This window comes from Barbatula barbatula (assembly GCF_947034865.1).
Source record: "Barbatula barbatula genome assembly, chromosome: 12".
NCBI classification, from domain to species: domain Eukaryota; kingdom Metazoa; phylum Chordata; class Actinopteri; order Cypriniformes; family Nemacheilidae; genus Barbatula; species Barbatula barbatula.
Window position 1 is genome coordinate 12,527,862 of NC_136775.1, and position 19,914 is coordinate 12,547,775.

Sequence of the window (19,914 nt, forward strand, 5' to 3'; positions counted from 1 at the left end):
CATTTCCAATACATCTTGAATCAAGTTCATTTCTGTTGTGACGAAAAGTCTACAAAAAATCGGACAAAAAAACAATTCATTTCATTTCACACACATTCATTCATTCGGGATACACCTGACACAGAAGACCTATAAGAACATCTTGCTCTCTCCTTGACTAATCTATCTAAAAATAAATGAGAAGAGAGGAGGATGAGCACCCGGAAGAGGATGGGGGGATAATAGGAGGTTAAAGAGTGTGCAGGTGGAGCTCACTTTTCTCTTATCCTTTCTTCCTATCTGCCTATCACAGTGCAGATCGCAGTGGGATACCGGTCGTGTGTTTCAGAGTCTATGTCCTTATTGGCTTGTGTCTCAGCCCTGTTCATAAAGTGTGATGAACAAACTTCACTCCTCCCTTTCTGTCTGTAACCATGTGTCTGACTATGATGAGCATGGCAGCATGTGCACTGTTGTCATGGCTGGTGAGTATTGTCCGTTTCCCTATAGAATAGAGTTGCACCACCATGCAACTAGTTTCCACAAGTACAGATAACACAACTCTGTGTGCTTAACAATACTACTGTACTTCCAAAAGGTGACAATAGTGCTATTCAGTAGAAAATAGATGGGGTGGACTTTATATTTTTTTCTTTGGGGATTTAATTATTGAGATACCGTTAAATAATGACCTGCATGCAGTTTCTCTAACATGATGCTTAAATAGCATTCTGGGCAATGGTCTGTAGGGTTTATGTCAGCATAAAAGGGAAAGAAACCTTTTGTTTTTCGGGGGGTGTTAAAAAATGCCCTGATAGGATGCATGTTTCAAAATAATTGAAATATTGCACTATTGTTTACATTTATTCAATGATTGTAATACTTCAAAAAGTTATTTATAGTCAAAGTTTTATATGGACATAGATAACAAAGAGACTGGCGAGACATAAAGAAATTATTTTTCTTCCCCCCAAAAAATTTGAAATATGTACTGTATGTTATTTTTATCATGTTTTAGGAATGAGATGTTTTAGAGGTCCAGTGTGTAATTTTTTATATACATAACTAGTCTTGAGAAGACTTTACATAATGAAGCGTTATGTTTTTATTGCCTTAGAATGAACTCTTTCTACATACACTATGGGTCCCCTTACATGGAATTCACCATGTTGTTTCTTCAGTAGGCCTAAATGGAAAAATTCATATTGACAGCGCTATTAACGTTTATGTCTAGCTTCCGATATCCATCTGCTGCACATGAACCATAGGCTAATTTTTCCTAGCAAATGGCGTGAGTTCCGGTGATGAACGCGGCATTTTTCATTTTTTGTTCCAATAGGAGGCCACCTCCTCCACAATATGTGTAAATGAAAGCCGAAAGATTTTTGAGCACCCGTCTGAATAAAAAATGACACGTGACAGTGTTTTATACTTCAAGGACATGCGCAAAATAAGGCCTTCGATCTTCAAATCCACACAGACTGTGATATTTGGGCCATGGCCAAATACAGGACGCTACACACTCTTTCTGGTTTCTAAGGTAGATGGACCGCTGCTAAAGAAATGACACTCATCGGCTCATCCGTGTAGTCAAGTCAAATCATTGTAGGGCCTGTCAAAAGCAGCCAGCTGAGTGGGTTAAGTGTGCATTGCCAAACTTAGAGACAGCAGTGAGAAAAATCTTGTGCTTAGGTGAACCACCGATGAACAAAGTTATAATAAAACTGAAAAAATAGATCGGAACAAAAATATTATGTTACAGTGTACAAGTGAAACAACTCATTGTCCAGCTAAGAGGATGATATTAGCTCAGTCATGTGACTCTAGACCCCCTGCAGTGCTGTGTGCGAGTGATAAGTAATAGAAGCTGTGATTAGACAGATTGTTTAAGGGGCTTAGTGGACAGTATCAAGCGATTCAGTCTCTTATTCTCTTTATCTGGAGTAGAGACCAGGCCCCCTCTCACTCATCTACTGAACATCTCTCCATTTTCTAACCTGCCTCATCCCATGCTGTTTCCCCTCTGACCGTCAGGCGGGAAGGTCGTGCTGTGCTGGAGGAGAAGACGGAAGAGGAGGGGGAGGAGATCAGAACAGCATGGTGAGTAAAGAAAGGCCGTTGAGAGAACGTATTGGATGCTGGATGATTTTGTGTGCGCATGTGTGCATCACTTTAAGGGAAAACTATAATTCTGTTATGACAGTTTGTCATGAATTATCCCCCCCCCCATGTTGTTCCAATCATTTCGTTGTTCTGCTGAACACAAAGAAAGATATTTGGAAGAATGTTAGCAACTAACATTTCTGGGATATCATTGACAACCACAGTAGGAACAATTACAATGGGAGTCAAAGGTGGCTTAGAACTGGTTTTCAATATTTTTTTAAATATCTAATTTTGTGTTCAAACTGAATTTTTTGTACTATAGGAGTCAAGGATGTCCCGGAGCTGTCAGTTGCTAATGTTTTTCCAATTATTTTTCAGTTCATTAGAACGAGGAAATGTATAGAGGTTTGGAACAACTTTGGGCGGCATATCACTTGAAAATATACGGTATGGTCCACAATGGGGCATATGTCAAAAGATTTTGCCCACTTTGTGCATAAGAGAACACCACATGGTTTCTCCTTTCTGCTGTCTACCCTGCTGAAAAGACCCTTTAAACAGAAAAGGTCAGGTTCACTAGAAACATTAAAAGGACATTTGATTTACCATGTTCATCTAAACATGTCAGCCGATATAACTGAAGAAAAATGTTAAGTCATAAAAAGATATTATAGAGATTAAAGCATTACTTTAAAATTAAATTACAGAAATAGAGGCACTAAGTCAACGACCTTTGATGAGAGAAATACTGAAAAATGTTAAATTATGTAATAATGTCCTTAAAGAGGGAAGGGACCACAGATGTATTAAAGAGACCAAACACAACATTTATTCATTCTTATGTTGTTACTAACATACTGATACTTTCATTATATGTACTGCATTTGTCTACCATTGATTTGCACAGAATTGTAAGCAATACATGTTATGTGAGTCTCTAACGTTACCAATAAGCCTTACCCTGTTTGTTCAACATTTTCTGTATTCATTTGGCTGTACTGATAACAATCAAAAACACATTTTGAAAATTTTATTGTACATACTTTATTATTAAAGCAACATTGGGTTAAAAAGGCATAACAGAATGTGTTGTTACATGCTGACCATGAACTTTCTTCCAAGTGGGAAACCTAAAAAATATTTCCTAGTGGTGAAGCTTTCGGTTGTTTCTATCGTGTCTTATTACAACATATTTCACAAGAAGAACTTATCATTTTATCTCTAAAATGAAGTGAAATTGAATAAAAAAGAGTTGATATCTCAGAGTTGATACCTTATAAATGGTGGCAAAACCCATAATGCAAGTCAAGTCAGCTTTATTTATATAGCGTTTTTTACAATTTCCATTGTTACAAAGCAGCTGTACAGGAAAACATTGACTATAAGCAAAACATAAAAGGTTATGCAAGTCAAAACACAGGTCAAATATCAGACAGACTATAAACTCTATATGCAGTGTTAATTAAGTTAATGCACTTCGATTCTTGTGAGTGTGACACCTGACAAAGACCGATAAACCGAATAAGACTGATTTGCATCAATGTGTAACTTATCTCTTGCTTTTTGATTCTTGAATCGTTGAGTTAAAGGAATACTTCACCCCAAAATGAAAATTCTGTCATCATTTACTCACCTTCGAGTTGTTCCAAATCTGTAGCCTATAAATGTTTTTGGTCTGATTAAAACAGAGAAAGTTATTTGAAAGAATGCTAATAACCAGTCAGATTTTGCCGACCTTTGTCTAGCATAGTTGGAAACATACAATGGTAGCCAAGTGCCCCAGAACTGTTTGCTGTCCAACATTCTTCATGTGTTCAACCAAATAAAAAAAATGATAAAGTAATTTTTCCTACTATGGGACTCAATGTAGAAAAGATCTGTCCGGTTATAAGCAGGGGTTAAATTAGGCCGAGGCCGTCCGGGTCGGAGCACCGGCACCTAGGCTGATCGTCCCGCTCTGCTCCCTGTATGTGTGTGGCTTTTCTGATGTTATATCTGCAAGTTGTAGACATACCGCTTCTCGTCCGGTGCGATCTGTTGTTTTAACATTGTTTGTGAAGATGGCTTAACTTCCAAATTATGTCATTTTGATCAAATTTAAGCAATTAAATAGGCTTGTTTATGGTGTGTGCGCCTGCAACAATGCACAAGTTAATGGGTCATCTCAGTCATTGTGAATGTTGTACGAAGTTTTGACAGAAAAGTAGCCTTCTGGAAATACAGAGGTCATACATACAATTCTGTCGACAATAATAAATGAATTTGAAATGGACACAAGGAAAGGGCACAGGCCTACAGAAAGATTTTATTCTTACATGTAGCTTTGTAAACTACTGCCATCTTTACAGTTTGTCAATTAATAAGATTATAAGCTTCATTTGCACACCCCCAAAATCCCCCACAAAGCCCTGACACATAACAAATCCCAATTGAACCCCTGGTTATAAGCACTCTTCCAAATATCTGTCCAAATATACACTTATACTTATTTGGAACGGCTGGAAGGTGAGTCAATGAAGACAGAATTTTCATTTTAGGTTGACGTATCCCTTTAATGCGTATGCTTGTGTGTGTGCGAAGCATGAGCATGACTAACAGATGTGGTGGAGAGGCAGTGATGTCATGCAGCTATTTATAGACTCTCTAACATGCAAAAAATGTCCCTTCATCTCAAAATCACCTTATTGAAAAGCCTTTACATTGTACCCAGAATGCATGTGCATACAGTAAATGTCTTAGAAGCAGGTTGGTGGTAACACACACGCACACTACTGCTGATCTGATATTTTGTGTTTATCTGTGTGAACTTGTGTATATGTTACAAAAAGCAAGAACAGCAAGAGCGGGAGAATGATGATGTGTGCCTGAAATCTAGCCACCGCAGTTTTTCAAACTAATGAGGAAGATGCGACATCGTGTGTGTGTGTGTGTTTGTGTGTGTGCATGTATTCATCTATTCAGAATTTAATCCTAATAACAAGCTTCATCATAAGCAATGACAGTTTGGGGCTAGTAACCCGGCTATTTGTGCTCTCTGTGTTTGCAATGCATACACACCTACACGATTCATTGTGCCCACATAAATTTATGTTAGCGCTAAATGCTAGCCTAGTGCTAATAAGCTCTGAGGACCTGTACCTGGAGAAGAGGCATGAAATATCTGTTTCAAGGACAATAAAAAAATCAAGGACAGCACATATATACGTTTCATTCCAGGAAATTCAGAAAAAAACTATTAAGATAACTGAGTAAAAAAAGACAGACATTATAGCATATGCAACCTTCCCCTGGGGCTAGTTGTCACAAAAAAATTATATACATGATGTGTATAGGCTTTTCTCTGCAAGTTAGTTTTTGTATTTAATGATAAGGGCATTATAAAGGTTTAGGTTATAAGAAAAAGTTATTTTTACCACACAAAGGCCTTTTGGATTAGGAGTACATTTAACACAGAGTCCTGACACACAAGGAACACGGTGAGCTACACTTAATCTTTATTTGATTGCTCGTTTTAAAACCCTTGGCCCAAAACCTCTCTCCCTCCAACCTCTTCTTTATTCCCGCTCTTTCATCTCTCCTTAATCCCGGTCTATTCCTATCTTGTCCTCTGTTCCTTTCACAGAAGTCATTACGCAACGAGGGACGCATGGCATGCGGTCATATTAATCTTGAGGGGGGTGACGTCTGTCTGTTTTGCAGAGACCTATGTTTTCTTAATACTAAAATACTCCCTGTCTCCTTCATTTATCTTTGTATTTCACATTCTTCTGTTCGCTGCATTATTTCACTTTGAATTCTGGCGTGTGATGCTGTGACCTTTACTGAGGTTGTTTCCTCCTCATCATCCCCTTTAAGACTCTCAATCCTGCAAGGTCGTTTCCAAGGACACCGTGCTCTTACTGTTTGGCCTCCTGATTGGCTATCTGCCTCTTAAAGAGGAAGTGACCAGGAAGCACATGTCGTTCGGAATTGAACGGCGTAACCTCACGCTCACGCAGAATCATGGCTGCAGAGTCAGCAGTCACAGAATCTGAGCTCTGCTATTACTTAAGATGTGCTCTGTAAAAAAATACATCCCTCCTGAGAGAGAATGTTCAGTAGCAAACGAGCCCAAATTCTTCTCTTTAGGTTAATCTAAGAGCACTGGTCGCCAATTCTTCTTTTAGTTTATGAGGAAACTAATTTGAGGAAACCTCTACATTCATTAGATTCACTATTTTGTCCTTCTGACATTGGTGTGACCTTAACAGAGAATCCTGACCTAGTTTAGGCACAGAAGTGAATGAGGATATTTAATTAGATTAGACTGTAAATGGTTGCCCTTCAACAGATATATTATCTAACTTTGTTTTATTCTGATCTCATGTCATCCATGTGTTTCTGCCTCTCCAATCTCCTCCTCCTGTATTGCCTCTCTATGTGTGCTTACTCTCATTCAAATTGATTCAACACTGATCATTTTACAGAATATGTAATTTCATGTTTTAAAGCTGTTTATGATGAAGTAGGTTCCGATCATGCTACGCTAAAACATAATGCAACTGCCAGAGATGAAAATTAGGGTTTCTTTGACTCTTGCCTCCGTCTCTTCCTCATTTCACCCTGTTCTGAGTCAGCAAAATGACTAAGAGATGTGATCACCTGACCGCTGTTGCTGTGGAGACGGAGATTTTTCCTCTCTCTGCAGCAAGGGGGGTAGGGGATACTGGAAAAGGTTAAAGAAGGATAGAGCATGGTGTTAGCCATTTTGTTTTTTTTTATTCTGAAAAAGCTTTATTTGTTACACTGTAGGCCAAGGACTACGCCGCATGGTTTTGTTATAGGGGACTTTATTTGGCACACAATTTATTAACCTATAAGCAATATGATTTGTAACTTGGGTAACTGATGTGGCAAAAAGCTTTGTGATTTCAATGTAAATACTAGTCAATGCAATATGTTACACACTATACTTACATAAACAGTATCTAGTTTATGTTTCTAATATTAAAAATGTGAAAAATCTGAAAAGCTAAAAAAATCACACATTTTTGTGATCTATGCAATGACATGCAGGTTTTCTTTTAACGCAAGTGCAGTGGGGGATGTAGCAAAGTTTGACAGATTCATGGGCGGCACAATGTCTGTCCCCTCTGAAATACAGAACCACTACTTTCCAATGCAAATCAAAAAACTGGCCCTGTGTATGTCCTCAGAGAATACATTAGCAGGTGCCTTCCATCAAACCCTATATATCTCTTATGTGTAAGGTGATGTGTTTTTAGTGTTTTAGCTCAAATACAGTTGCCACATGTCATGCATATTTGCTCAAATATTAACCAAAATATCCTCGTTCAGTTCATTAACCTGGTGCTAGGTATTTCTTTTCACATATGAACATATAAATGTCATGTATAGAGGTTTGCGGTGAGGGGTCTGAAAATGGTGAATCTGACTTTGGTTAAGATACTGTTCATTCTGTTCAGATGTCTGGAGTAAGAGGAGTTTTCTGTGTCTGTGATACTCTTGCTTAACTGTGAAAGAAACCATCAGCGTGATTAATATTCCCTGATGTATGCAGTTGTCTATAAAATAATTTCCTGCAGTTTTTTATTTGTAAAAGTGGATATAAATCCTTTAAATGTGTCTATAGCACTTGAAGGTCAAAGCGTATGTGCTGGCATACTAAGCTTGACCTTCTGTAATTTTTCCAGGGTCACCGAGTTTAAGGTCACACTTTGATTCTTTCAGCAGCACAATACGTAGCTCAAGAATGAACTAGATGTATAGAATCGCTACAATAAGGAAAGAGAGGAACAGATAAAGAAAGAGGGCAAGATATACACTGATTATGAAGGAAAGCAAGAGATATTTGCAAAAAGATTGCAGCATTCTTATAGATATAATTACAATATTATTAAAGATTTTTTTTGTGAAATACAAAAAAGACATGCACAACACACAGAAAGAAAGAAAAAATTATATTGTAAATCCATCTGATAACAGCAAAAAAATGTGCAATATATAAAAAATAATTATATACAGTATTCACTTAAACAGTTTTTAAAAGATTAACAGTTAAAGTGTTAAGTTCTGATAGTACATTATGTTTTTTTAACTCATAGAACATAATGTGCTTAAGGCCTGCTGCAGTGCTGGTCCTACATGTTCCCGCATGTTCTCATTCTGGATAACATTCAATTTAACGTAAGAAAACGTTCAAATAACCAATAAACCAAACACGTTTACAATACGCGAATCGTCCAACCACACCGATCGAGACTTAGCAGATTTTTGTCCATTTTATCATAAAGAGATTTTCTCAGAGCACACGATGATGCTGTACCGCTGTCCACCTTTGGAATTCTGCAGTACCGCAGGAGGGGCCATCCGCGCATTCGATTGGTGTATGTTACCTGGTGCGTTCACGTCGATTGGACAAACGACACGTCGATAATAAGGCGTGCGTGTGTTCATTGGCTCAGACAGAAAATATAGGCGTTTCCAGCGAGACACTTGTTTATGAGGTCGGTCATTTAGAGAAGCGCATCCCTTACATCCACCGGCGCTTCTTTCTAATCGGAGTGGTGCGGCAGCTGGCAGTGCCGCGGAGGGAGACCAGACCACAAAAAGGGGGGAGTGCGGCTTCTTAGTTCTGCCGGCTTTATCGCAACAACCAAGAGCAGTGCACGAGACCGGCATCTCTGCGAAATGCACCGCCTTTTCGTCAGATTTCATTTGGTCATTTAGTATATCCGCATTCTTTAGAACGCTGTCATATACGCTAACTTAATGTTGCGACGAATAGCTATTATATATTGACGTGAAAGTATACGCGCTTGTCGGCCGAGTAAAGCTCTGAAAAACAAGTTTTAGTCTCAGTTCCTAATTGTTCGGTTTTATTAAGATCTTCTTTGATTACTGACATCATATCTTCGTGAAAGGCTGTCTCTCCATCACTGTCATTGTACCTGAGGAGAACGGACTGACTGCGCAACCATGGGGGTAAGACCGGCATCTCTCTCACCCCCCCCCCCTCTTTTTACTGTCTCATTTACTCAAAAAAGTGCAAGAATATTTTTAATGAAAATTTCCATATAAATCCAGCAAACTGCAGAGTCATGTCCTGCATTATCAGACATGAAGTGACAGAATGACATTGACTTGTGTATGCGAATTTGTTATACATCATCACAGACTGCGACAAACAGACAATGACATTAAAGAAACGTTGCCCATTACCTAATAATTAAGAATTATTAAAAAAATATATTTATTTTAATGAATCATACGACGTTTTCGAACTTTGCTGTGGTCTAGTTTATGTGCTTTTCAAAACGCTGTTATCTTCAATGAAAACGTAAATTGGTGCAGTGTGAATTATTATATCTGGACGTTCTTGTGCCAGTCTAATCGGGTTATGCAGACTTTCTAAAGGGCATCACTGCGTCATACTGCCTTTGCGTCATGCGCGTGCCCATTATGTATAATTGACTTATTTTACTCTGCTTATTTATTCACACGTATTGTTTATCTGGCTTTATAAACACGTTCACGTTATTTTGATATGTTCTTTTCGTGGTACGCAATGTAGGTATCGCCCCATCCTCCCCTCTCTCAGACATCCTTCCCTTTCTTCTCGTCACCGACCGCAACGCGCATTTCCTGTTCTGTAGCCTACAGTCAGTGCGCTGAACGGATAAATAAACAGGAATGTATTTAAATGCATGTTTGCGGTATTATCGCGTTTATAGAATCGTCTGATATCGGGATATGTCCACACACTTGATCTCGGTCCATCGCTGAAACCCATGCGTCATAATGCGGTTACTGGGAATCTGTGCTCAAACCGGCTTATTTCCAACATCTGTGACAACTCAGCGCGGGTAATGACTGTCTGGGCATCGCAGCATGACAGATCTTATAGATTCGTTTCTGAATGATGGCCAGAAAGGTCGAATTTGGATCTAGAGCGTTAAGGAGTCATGCAAGTCGTGTGTAACTGCGTCGAGGGTGAAACGAATGTCAGACTTGCGCAATGTCGCCGATCAGTATAGATTCAGCAACTTAGATGTATATTTTCAATTAGATTTGAATCGACACGTCCAACAACTGTAATTCATTGTGAAGAACTACCTGCGTGTCGTTGCGCATAGCGGTGCGCAGTTGGAAAGCCGGTTCGCAGCTGCGCATATGTAGGCTACTTTAACGTCCTAACCACTGACAGATGAACCGGAAATCCACTAGAAATTCTCAATGTTGCAGAGCTCAATGACGTGCTCCAAAACCGATGACATGTACGTATGCAAGAAATGATTACGCAAACAGTTTTGTCATGTCAAGGATGAATCTTGTGTACGGGTTAACCTGGTTAAGAGAAACAACACTGGTTGATCTAACTGCAGCCTGATGTGCAGAAAGCTGTCGCAGTGATGCACCACAACCCTCATCACCACATCTGTTTCATTCCCCATAGGCCGCTTCTGCGTCAGACATGAGGCGGAGCCACGCGAGTGGAAAATCCCTGTGTCTGTCTGTGTAATTGGCAAATGCTGATGCCGAAAGCATATAGATATTGACTAAAGTGAATTGGGGTCATGTAAATGTAGCTAAAATCTTAACGCCAGCAGACCGTGTTACAACATCCACAGCATCATCACAGCACCCATATTACCAAATTAGAATATAAATGAATACACCCCTTAAGAAATAACACAGTACATATACAATTGTTCAGTTTTTAAAGAAGCGAAAAGAACAGATGAAATTATAGTTTTGCAGTCAATCATTTATATTGTGTGCAATGTTAATGAACTCACAATGCATACCTTTATATCATGCCAATATACATTTCTGAACTGAGAGAAAACATCTGGTGATGACATTACAGTATGTAGGCTACCGCCTGATCTTTAGACACGTGAGGATGCAGCAGTGCTTGGGACAGGGTGCGTATGTGTATGCAACTGCATATGCAGGTGATTGAATGTGGAAGGAGAGCAGGGGAAGGGGTGGGTGTGCTGCAGCAGAACTGTGTAGAAGGGAGGGGCAGGAAGGGAGAGACACAGATCCTGTTACTTGTAATTAGCCTGACTGAGCTTGGGTTTCCACAGTGTGAGTGGGCTGGGTTACCTGGGCACAGATGCCACGGGCACACAGTTACACAAAGAAAATGAGAGAGGGGTGTGGATTGAATAATGTGGATGGATTGATTGTTAATGTTTGATATTGTGTGTGATTTCATCAATACAACAGCATTCACTACTACTTTACATTGTGTAAAATTCACCGTTCTATGTTTACGCTGTGGTGAGTTTGTATTTCGGTGAACTTGTTTATTGGGATGTTTAATGAGATTATGTAAATAGAGTAAATCTAAAGTATATGTAATTTTTGATCATTTAGCCATGAGACTCTGAGATCTATTTTTTATATTTTATTGATGCTTTTGTGCAGTGATATTTTGTAGCAGTTCTCCCGTGCCCTGAATCAGTAAGATTTGTGCATGTGTTGCATGTTTTTTTTGTGCCAGTCCTCCTTAAATTCTTAAGGTTGAACCACAGTTTCCACATATCATTTTTTCATCTTTAAATAAATAAAAAATAAGCAAACATTTAATTTCCCCAAAGCTAACGACTACTGTATTCTGACATATAACAATAAATTGTCAAGGATCACATGAAAACATATATGACTTTTATCTAATTGGCTCTGACCGGACACCTTTCACATAGTCTGTGTTGTCGATTGTGAAATAGGTTTCATTGGATCCTGTTCTGTTTCATTGAAACATTCTGTCCTAGGGATGTCTGTACGTATTGTGGACAAGGTCACATTACCCTCTCCTGTGTAACTGCCCCCACAGATCTGTTGGTCCATTGGGGGAGATGGGTGGAGGGCCTGGTTCATGTTCCATGTCCACACCGCACCAATCATTTATTAATGTAATCCTTTGTTGGAAGGTGAAGCAGAGAAGAAACAGTCCACATGGAATTGGCTTTAAATGAAGCTGCAGGAAACAATGCCAAAAACTTCAGAGGCAGTATATAGGACATCATAGACGTTCCCCAATTTGCTCTTGAAGAAGAAAAACTAATTGAGTGCACTATATTTTACACAATATTGGATGTTAGATAACACTGTAGTTTAAAGAATAAAGAAGAATCCACAGACAACTCTCATGAAATGTCAAGTATCTCTGTTTCCTGCTGTGACTGTACTGTCCTGCAGGACAGTGATTTATTGTTGTAATCACAAGCACACACACGCATACAGATGCCCTACACCCTGGTAAAGCTGCTGGGCTCAGTGGATCAAGTTTGGACAGATGGTAGGATAGAATGATGAATGGAGAAAAACAGGAGGGGTAAAGAGTGGTAACACTTAAAAAAAACAGATTATAGATAGTGAATTCCTCTTAATTTACAAAACACAGACCATATCAAACTTTATTTTTTATTTCTTACTGTAACACTTTACAGTAAGATATTATCTGTTAAAAAAAGTAAATGCATTAGCTAACATTCGATGAAAATGAACAATAATTAATTTCAACATTTACTAATAGATTTATAAAATCAAACGCAATTAAAACACCATGAACGTTTCTTTCTTCCCTTCCCCTTACTCAACTTCCCTTCAAGTGTTATGTGTGTCATGCTGTGCCCTGGGTTATTTAAGGATTCTTTGGTGCAGAAGTGGATTAAATAATCTCATTAAACCTGATTTATATTTAAACTTTCTATTTAAAGTAATTGGTTGTCGATTAAACTGTTTGGGCATCACTTTATGTGCACACACAGTAAATGCATCATGATTATAACATTATGTAAAATGACTAATTTATTTAATAAGTATTTTATAATTGTCAGGTGAGACGGTTTAAAAATATTTTATGGGTGTCTAGTGGGTCTGGTGCGCTTTTAAAAACTGACAATGAATATAGCTCTTTTGAGGCTGAGATGATGCAGTTGGAGCTAATCCCAGTCTGCCGTAATCAGATTATTTAATCTGTACTTGCCTGGTCTACATCTCACAGCATAACAGATGGTACACCAAGGCCCCAAGGTCACACATGCGCGTGCACGCACACACACACACACACACACACACACACACACACACACACAGACACATACTCATATACTGGATGAAGTGTTGTCTGCTATTGAACAACAGCACAGTCCTCATGACTCACACTGTAAAGGTCAGTCTCCCTAGAGTCACGCGTACATACTCCTCGCACATGAACCCACATCATAGTGGCCTTTACAGTATCGACATGTCTTTAAAAAATATTTTACACTGTCACACTAGTACTATATCACACACAAACACACCGAACAGCCCTCTGAGGGCAGTATTTGATTATATGTGTCTGCTGCAATAACAGTCGTTTAAACTGCTGTATGTACAGCTGCCGGAAGATATTTATCAGGACTAATAGCTGAAGAGACTGGACTGAGGAGACAGGATCTGGCAGGAATTCCCTCCAGTCCAGAATCTTCCGTTCAATTCTATATTCCATCCAGTATTTTCCCTAAAACCAACTGGATGATTGACACTTTGTGATAACAATGTTTGTGTTGTAGGGATTTTTCAACGATTTCAGTCCAGTTTACATAGTTACTTCCAGCAAGTGATGGCAAGGGACTGTTATGAGCGAGTCTGTCAGTCAGCAGATTATTCAACCATTTCAGTCCAAAAGTCTGCTTTATTCAGGAACTAACTAAATATGTCAATCATAGCTATTCAAGAGTTAATCCCACATTAACATGGCGATGTTTTTCCCGAAACTTTGCAGGGTGTGTGTGGCCGTTGGTCTTAGCAACATGAAAAACAATATTTATCCAATTCTGAATGGATTATATATAGCACAGAAACCTCACAACTAGCACTCCCTTCATAATTACTAAAAAGCTGTCACTCATTTTCATCGAGGTCTCTAGCACCCCAGAACCAGGCCTAATAATAATTTACGCAAGGAATACAGAAGCCCCGACATGGAGTGTACATTTACATTTAGGCATTTGGCATACGCTTTTATCCAAAGCGACTTACATGGCATTACCCTATACATTTTACATAGGTATCTGCAATCCCCTGGGATCGAACCCACAACCTTGAGTTGTAAACACAATGCTCTTACCACTGAGCTACAGGAAAGAGTTGATAAACATAGTGGATAGATATATAGAGAGAGAAAATTATCCTTCAAAAAGTCTGCGAGTGAAGGTTTATTATTCTCCATTTTTTAGCTGAAGTTAGCATTGCCAGAGCAACGGCAATCAAGCAGTCATGTCAACGATGTCCTGTGCATGGTGGTCTTTAGACGTGGGGCTGGGTGTTTAAAATGTAGAGATACATGACAACTAGCCCATAAACAAACTAAATTTACCAAATCGATTGCATGAATTTATTCATACTTGTCATCATCATTTTTACTCAAATACAAATATCTGAGGGACCCACCTAAAACTATTTTTTTACCTCTTATGGGCGTCCAATTCGAGTACTGGCTAGAGGAAAAGAGAGATGAGTACAGGAGAAATATTTCTTTTGTTGATCTTGCTACTGGCAGACATGCTGCTTCATGCTCTGCGAACATTAATCTGGCCTGCTGATCTTATTGAAGCTGTAAGGGCGGCTCATGGCATTGAACCAAAATATTCATGACTCAACGTGCACTACATAGTTTTTAAAGTTATACACACTTCTGCAATTGCCGTTATTTACTCTAAAGAATGCATGGAGATCTAAACGTAACACATACGCACATACAGAGTCCTTCAGTTACATGAGCATGAATAATTAGTGAAAAGAGTTCAAGGGACAAACCTCTGTAGACTGTGTGTTTTCTGAATCAGTCAGTAGAAATGTCAGTGTGCAGCGTGTAATTCCAGCCTGTCGTATCTGGTTGTCTAACAGAGCATGTCAGATTTTTTCTTCATGAGAAACACATCGTTTTTTTTACCAAGAAAAGCACAATCACGTCAGAAAACTAGACTAAAACTAATATCACAACTTTAATAGGTTTCTATTTAATAGAACAATAATTTAAAAAAATTTCATTAATATTTATTTATATGACTAAATAATGAATGTCCTCTTTTGATTGACAAGATATGTCAGCCCTGCTTTTTTTAACTATTGGTCAATAGCCGATAGTGTGAAAAATTGCTTCAATCAATCCATACCGATTACTGGCCAATATATCGGTGCATTTCTAGATTGGAAATGTAATCACACATCGCTCTGTTTTGTTTGATCAGCAACATTAGCTTCATTTCTTACAGTGGATCTCTCAACATAAGGTTTACTCAAAGTTAATATTCATCTGATAGCTCTCCAAATTTGCACCGGGCCTGTCTGAGAGAGCAAGAGAGAGCTCTTCTCCTATTTCCACTCTGCATGTACGCCGCAGTGCAGGTATCATTGCAGATGTATCTGCAGCACACACACACACATTCACACCAATCACCTTTACATCTAAAGATAATACACACCTGCCATTCAAACATTAACAACAAACATTACTATGTTATATTCCTCTCTGTACATTTTGTTTGCCTCTTGTTTCTCTCATCAGTCCCTGTTTCTGTGTGTATTCAGCTGGTGCTGTAAATATCATAGAGATGAAAGAGGGTAGCGTGTTTGTGGTGTCTCCAGGTGTGTGATATCCGTTTTATCATGAGCTTTTTAACCTACAGCCAGATTGAAATACACTGAATGTGTGTGTTTCTGAGGCATTTTGGCTTTGATATCAGTGAGACTTGATAGGGGTTATCCTCACATTCTCTTCACTTAATTATTTAGTAGTCATCTGCCGTACACACACTTGTGCTTTTGTTACCGGACCTGTTGGTGTGTGTCTTGTGTGGGCTGTTGTGAAGGTCATTATGCGTGCTTCCATTACCTGTTAAAAGCTTTGTTCGCTTATAAAACCATTACTAAAACATTAGTTTTAACAGTTTTGGTAAGGTTAATTCTGCTTTTGGACACATAATGAAAGCGAAGAGCCTCACATTCCTCCTAACATCTAAGAGGGTTTGGGGTGAATTTAATGCACTTTGCACATGTTTGGACAGGCATAGTATGCGGCCGAGAGTTACCAGGCATTAAAGCAACGCTTTGGAACATTTGCTCATGGGATCCCCATGTGGTTGATAAGCCTGTTAGTGTCGTAAATAATATCGCTGTATAAGCTTCCCTGTGGGCAGAGTGATACATGTGAATTTGTTGACTAAACCGATGGAACAGAAACGTTGGAAGAATGCAGAAACGTTGTTTGGAAACTCTACCGCAGACAGGGGATGGGCGGGGCTGTGTGTACCCACCCGAACACAGAACTTACAGAGTGTGGTTGTGTCCGCTTTGAGGCTGCTCAGGTAGCAACGAGAGTAGAATTTGTCCAGTTAAGAGTTGTTCCAGCACTGAAATTATTTTAGAGACATTATCTTAAGGTCGAAAAACTACAGTGTTGCTTTAAATGCTGTCATTGAGATGACAAGTTCACACACTGATAAAGCAGCAGGGCAATATCTTATTACACCACAGCTCGTTCTCTCTCACTCTCTCTCGCAATCTCCATCTCTATGGATATCTCTCTCAATCTGTCACTTGTACCCTCCCCCATGCCTTCTCTTTTTCCATCTGTCCCCTGTACTGTTACACTTCTTTATCCATCCATCTTCCTCTCAAATTCTCATTCTTTTTTAATAGGTGTCACCTGGCCATGTGTGTAAGCATCTACGTGCATGCCCGTCTAGGCAGGCGTGTCGGTTGACCATAACAATGCAAATAAAACCCTCAGTCAAATATAATTTTGTGAGATGTACGGTGAATGTTGAGGCTCTATGGATGAGATCGGACATCACAGCCTTGATGAGTAAAGGAGAAGACAAACGCCAGTGTCACTCACCATCGTAAATAACAAGCTTCAAATGACATATCAATGATCTTCCTATTCTTTTCAATAGACTTTTACTCCAGCTTTGCCAGGCTGACTGTGTTCCGTAATCGAAACTCTATTTGTTGTTTTATAAAGGGGCGGTCGCTCGATATGTCTCGCGCACTCTTTTCATTTGAAATGACGTCAACATATCAAGTAATGCTTCGCGTTCCAAGGCATTGCAGTGCAGCTTTAAAGGAACAGTTCACATAAAAATGAAAATTTAGTCTTAATCACCCTCAAGTTACAAATCTGTATAAATGTCTTTATTCTGATGAACACAGAGAGACAAGAAATGCTTGTAACCAAACAGTTCTTGGACACCATTGACTAGCATAGTTACAATCATTCTTCCAAATGTCTTTCTCTGTGTTCTGTTCATCAGAAAAGATCAAAGAAATGTATACATATTTTAAACAACTCAATGGTGAGTAAATGGTGACAGAATTGTTCTTTTTGATTGAATTGTCCTTTTAATGGAAATCTTGTCATCTCTTATTAAGTCAACAGAGTCAAGAGTTATTGGTGCTCTTGTGTTTAGTGAATCCATTTTTCTACTGCCTGATGTCCTGTTCATCGTACACTGATCAATGTCAATGAGAACAAAGGGAGTGGGTTTAAGGGCGAGCCAGGGTCTTACCTTAGTAATTTCCTGGAAGGAAATGCACTTTATGCATTGGTGGTGCTAAAAACATAGTTCTATACTTCCTGAAGGGAACCATGTTGGCTCTCCTGGAAGCTCAGTATTGATCAGTCGGTGTAGTCAGATGATACTCAGTTTGCTGCTTTAATGCTGACTGCTCCATTAAAACAGAGTCTCAGGGGAGCCATCTTGGTTCTGCAGTATTAATGCGGCGCTATAGTTGCCCGCACATCCAGCCAATAAGAACAAAAGATTTACCAAGGGAGTGAATATTGATACTGCATTGAAAGTTGAAAAGTCAAACTCTGTCTATGACATATTAACTACCTCGACCTAGGAGAGAGAGTTCAATATAACAATTTGCACAATTGTATTCCAAGCTCAGTTATTTAACTAACTAAACTAAACTAAGTGCATGTAAACCTTAAACTCACAGGTTAAGTGATGGTGAACCTCCTGAAATTACTACGAAATGTAATAAAAACGTGAGAAAATCAATTTAGTTTAGCCGTGAGGTAAAATATAGCAATACTTTCATATAAATTCATTTTAAATATTCATTCTCCATCTCCACCTCTAAATACATTTCTCCCAGGCTTTATTTCTGAGAGCTTATTATGAAAAATAAATACTGTTTTACTACATCGCACCTTTTTTGCCTCTGTATAAACCCACAGAACTTTTTGATCTCTGTCTAAATGTAAAGCTATAGAACAAAGTATAAAAAATCAAATTTACGCTGTTGGACCCTCTAAACTGTGTTTGTGTTGAAAAGATTTTCACTACGCGTCTCAGACCTTACATGTCACTGGGATCTAAAACAGACTCATATTGTCTTTGCTGAAAATGATGCATTTTCTTTGTCAGATAGTGATTTCGGCTCCATATATAACCTTTTTAAGGTGACCACAGTTTGTGAGAAACTGTGTTTCGTCACCTTCCAGTATTATAAATTCACCAGACCGCTAATAATAAATAAATTCAGTTTCAAGTCCACAGCAGACAGAACGGAACTGATTCTTCTCTCTGTCCGTTATGTTTTAGTATGGACGGTCAGATAGCTACCGTGTGGCCACCACACAGGATAAAGATGATAAAGGTTCTCCCAAGAAGAAGGGAACAAAGAATCTTGATGATCTGAAGAAAGAAGTTCCTCTGGTAAGACTCTCATTGACAGAGTTGTCTTTCTGTCATGTTTGACTTTTTTCATAAATGTTGCTTTTTTAACCCACTTTTTAGACAGAACACAAGATGTCAATTGAGGAAGTATGCCGGAAGTTTCAGACAGACATTGTTCAGGTATTTATTATTTTGTGTTTGCACTACTTCTTACTGAACACTTGGGGGCAGCATACATCAGCAGTCTTCACTGTTACATAGACTTTTGTGTGGGTTACATACAAATATTGTGAGTTTACATCAGATAATTAAGGAGTCTTTATTTCTCTCTCTCCCTGCAAAAGGGTTTGACCAATGCAAAGGCTAGAGACTTTTTGGCTAGAGATGGGCCAAATTCTCTCACTCCACCTCCCACAACACCCGAGTGGGTAAAATTCTGTCGTCAGCTCTTCGGTGGTTTCTCCGTCTTGCTGTGGACCGGAGCCATTCTCTGCTTTCTAGCATATGCCATTCAGGCCGCTACTGAGGACGAGCCAGCTGGAGATAATGTGAGAACTGTTCTATTCCCATTTCTTTCCCTTATACCTACAGTATAAACCCATACAGAAACATAATTGCACAGATTTTCTCACAATGTGAGAAGTCCACCTCTCACCCCATTCCTCGTCACACACATACAGTATAAAATCTATAAACACACACACACATATTTACTCTATACGTATTTTCATATTTGTTGGGAATCAAACGATACTGGAGTTAAATGTCTTTTCTGGTGTCTTCTCAGTTGTATCTGGGTATCGTGCTGTCTGCTGTGGTCATCATCACCGGCTGCTTTTCCTACTTCCAAGAGGCAAAAAGCTCCAAGATCATGGAGTCCTTTAAGAACATGGTGCCTCAGGTACCACATCTTTCCATGCAAATTAAAACATGCATAAACTTGACAAAAACCAGCAAGCATGCGAGTGGATATAACATTCTTTCTGTCAACAGCAAGCGTTGGTGATCCGTGAAGGAGAGAAGATGGAGATCAACGCTGAAGAGGTGGTAGCAGGCGATCTGGTGGAAGTCAAAGGTGGAGACCGAATCCCAGCTGATCTCAGAATCGTCTCGGCTCATGGCTGCAAGGTACCTAAAC

At 39.1% G+C, this 19,914-nt stretch overlaps 1 protein-coding gene across 3 annotated transcripts in view; it reads left to right on the plus strand.

The window, feature by feature from the left end:
* The first annotated feature begins 271 nt into the window (after positions 1–271).
* atp1a3b (ATPase Na+/K+ transporting subunit alpha 3b) overlaps positions 272–19,914 on the plus strand; it is a 28,887-nt gene continuing 9,244 nt past the window's right edge. Inside the window, exons 1-7 of one of the 3 annotated variants that reach the window (XM_079470460.1) lie at positions 272–464; positions 2,014–2,079; positions 18,702–18,815; positions 18,897–18,956; positions 19,121–19,324; positions 19,564–19,677; positions 19,770–19,904. In XM_079470460.1, the coding sequence (XP_079326586.1) occupies positions 414–464; positions 2,014–2,079; positions 18,702–18,815; positions 18,897–18,956; positions 19,121–19,324; positions 19,564–19,677; positions 19,770–19,904 (744 nt within the window). In that variant the 5' untranslated portion in view covers positions 272–413. Of the gene's footprint in view, positions 465–1,926; positions 2,080–8,602; positions 9,070–18,701; positions 18,816–18,896; positions 18,957–19,120; positions 19,325–19,563; positions 19,678–19,769; positions 19,905–19,914 lie in introns of those variants that run through there. The other 2 variants (XM_079470462.1, XM_079470461.1) reach the window with 2 other exon arrangements.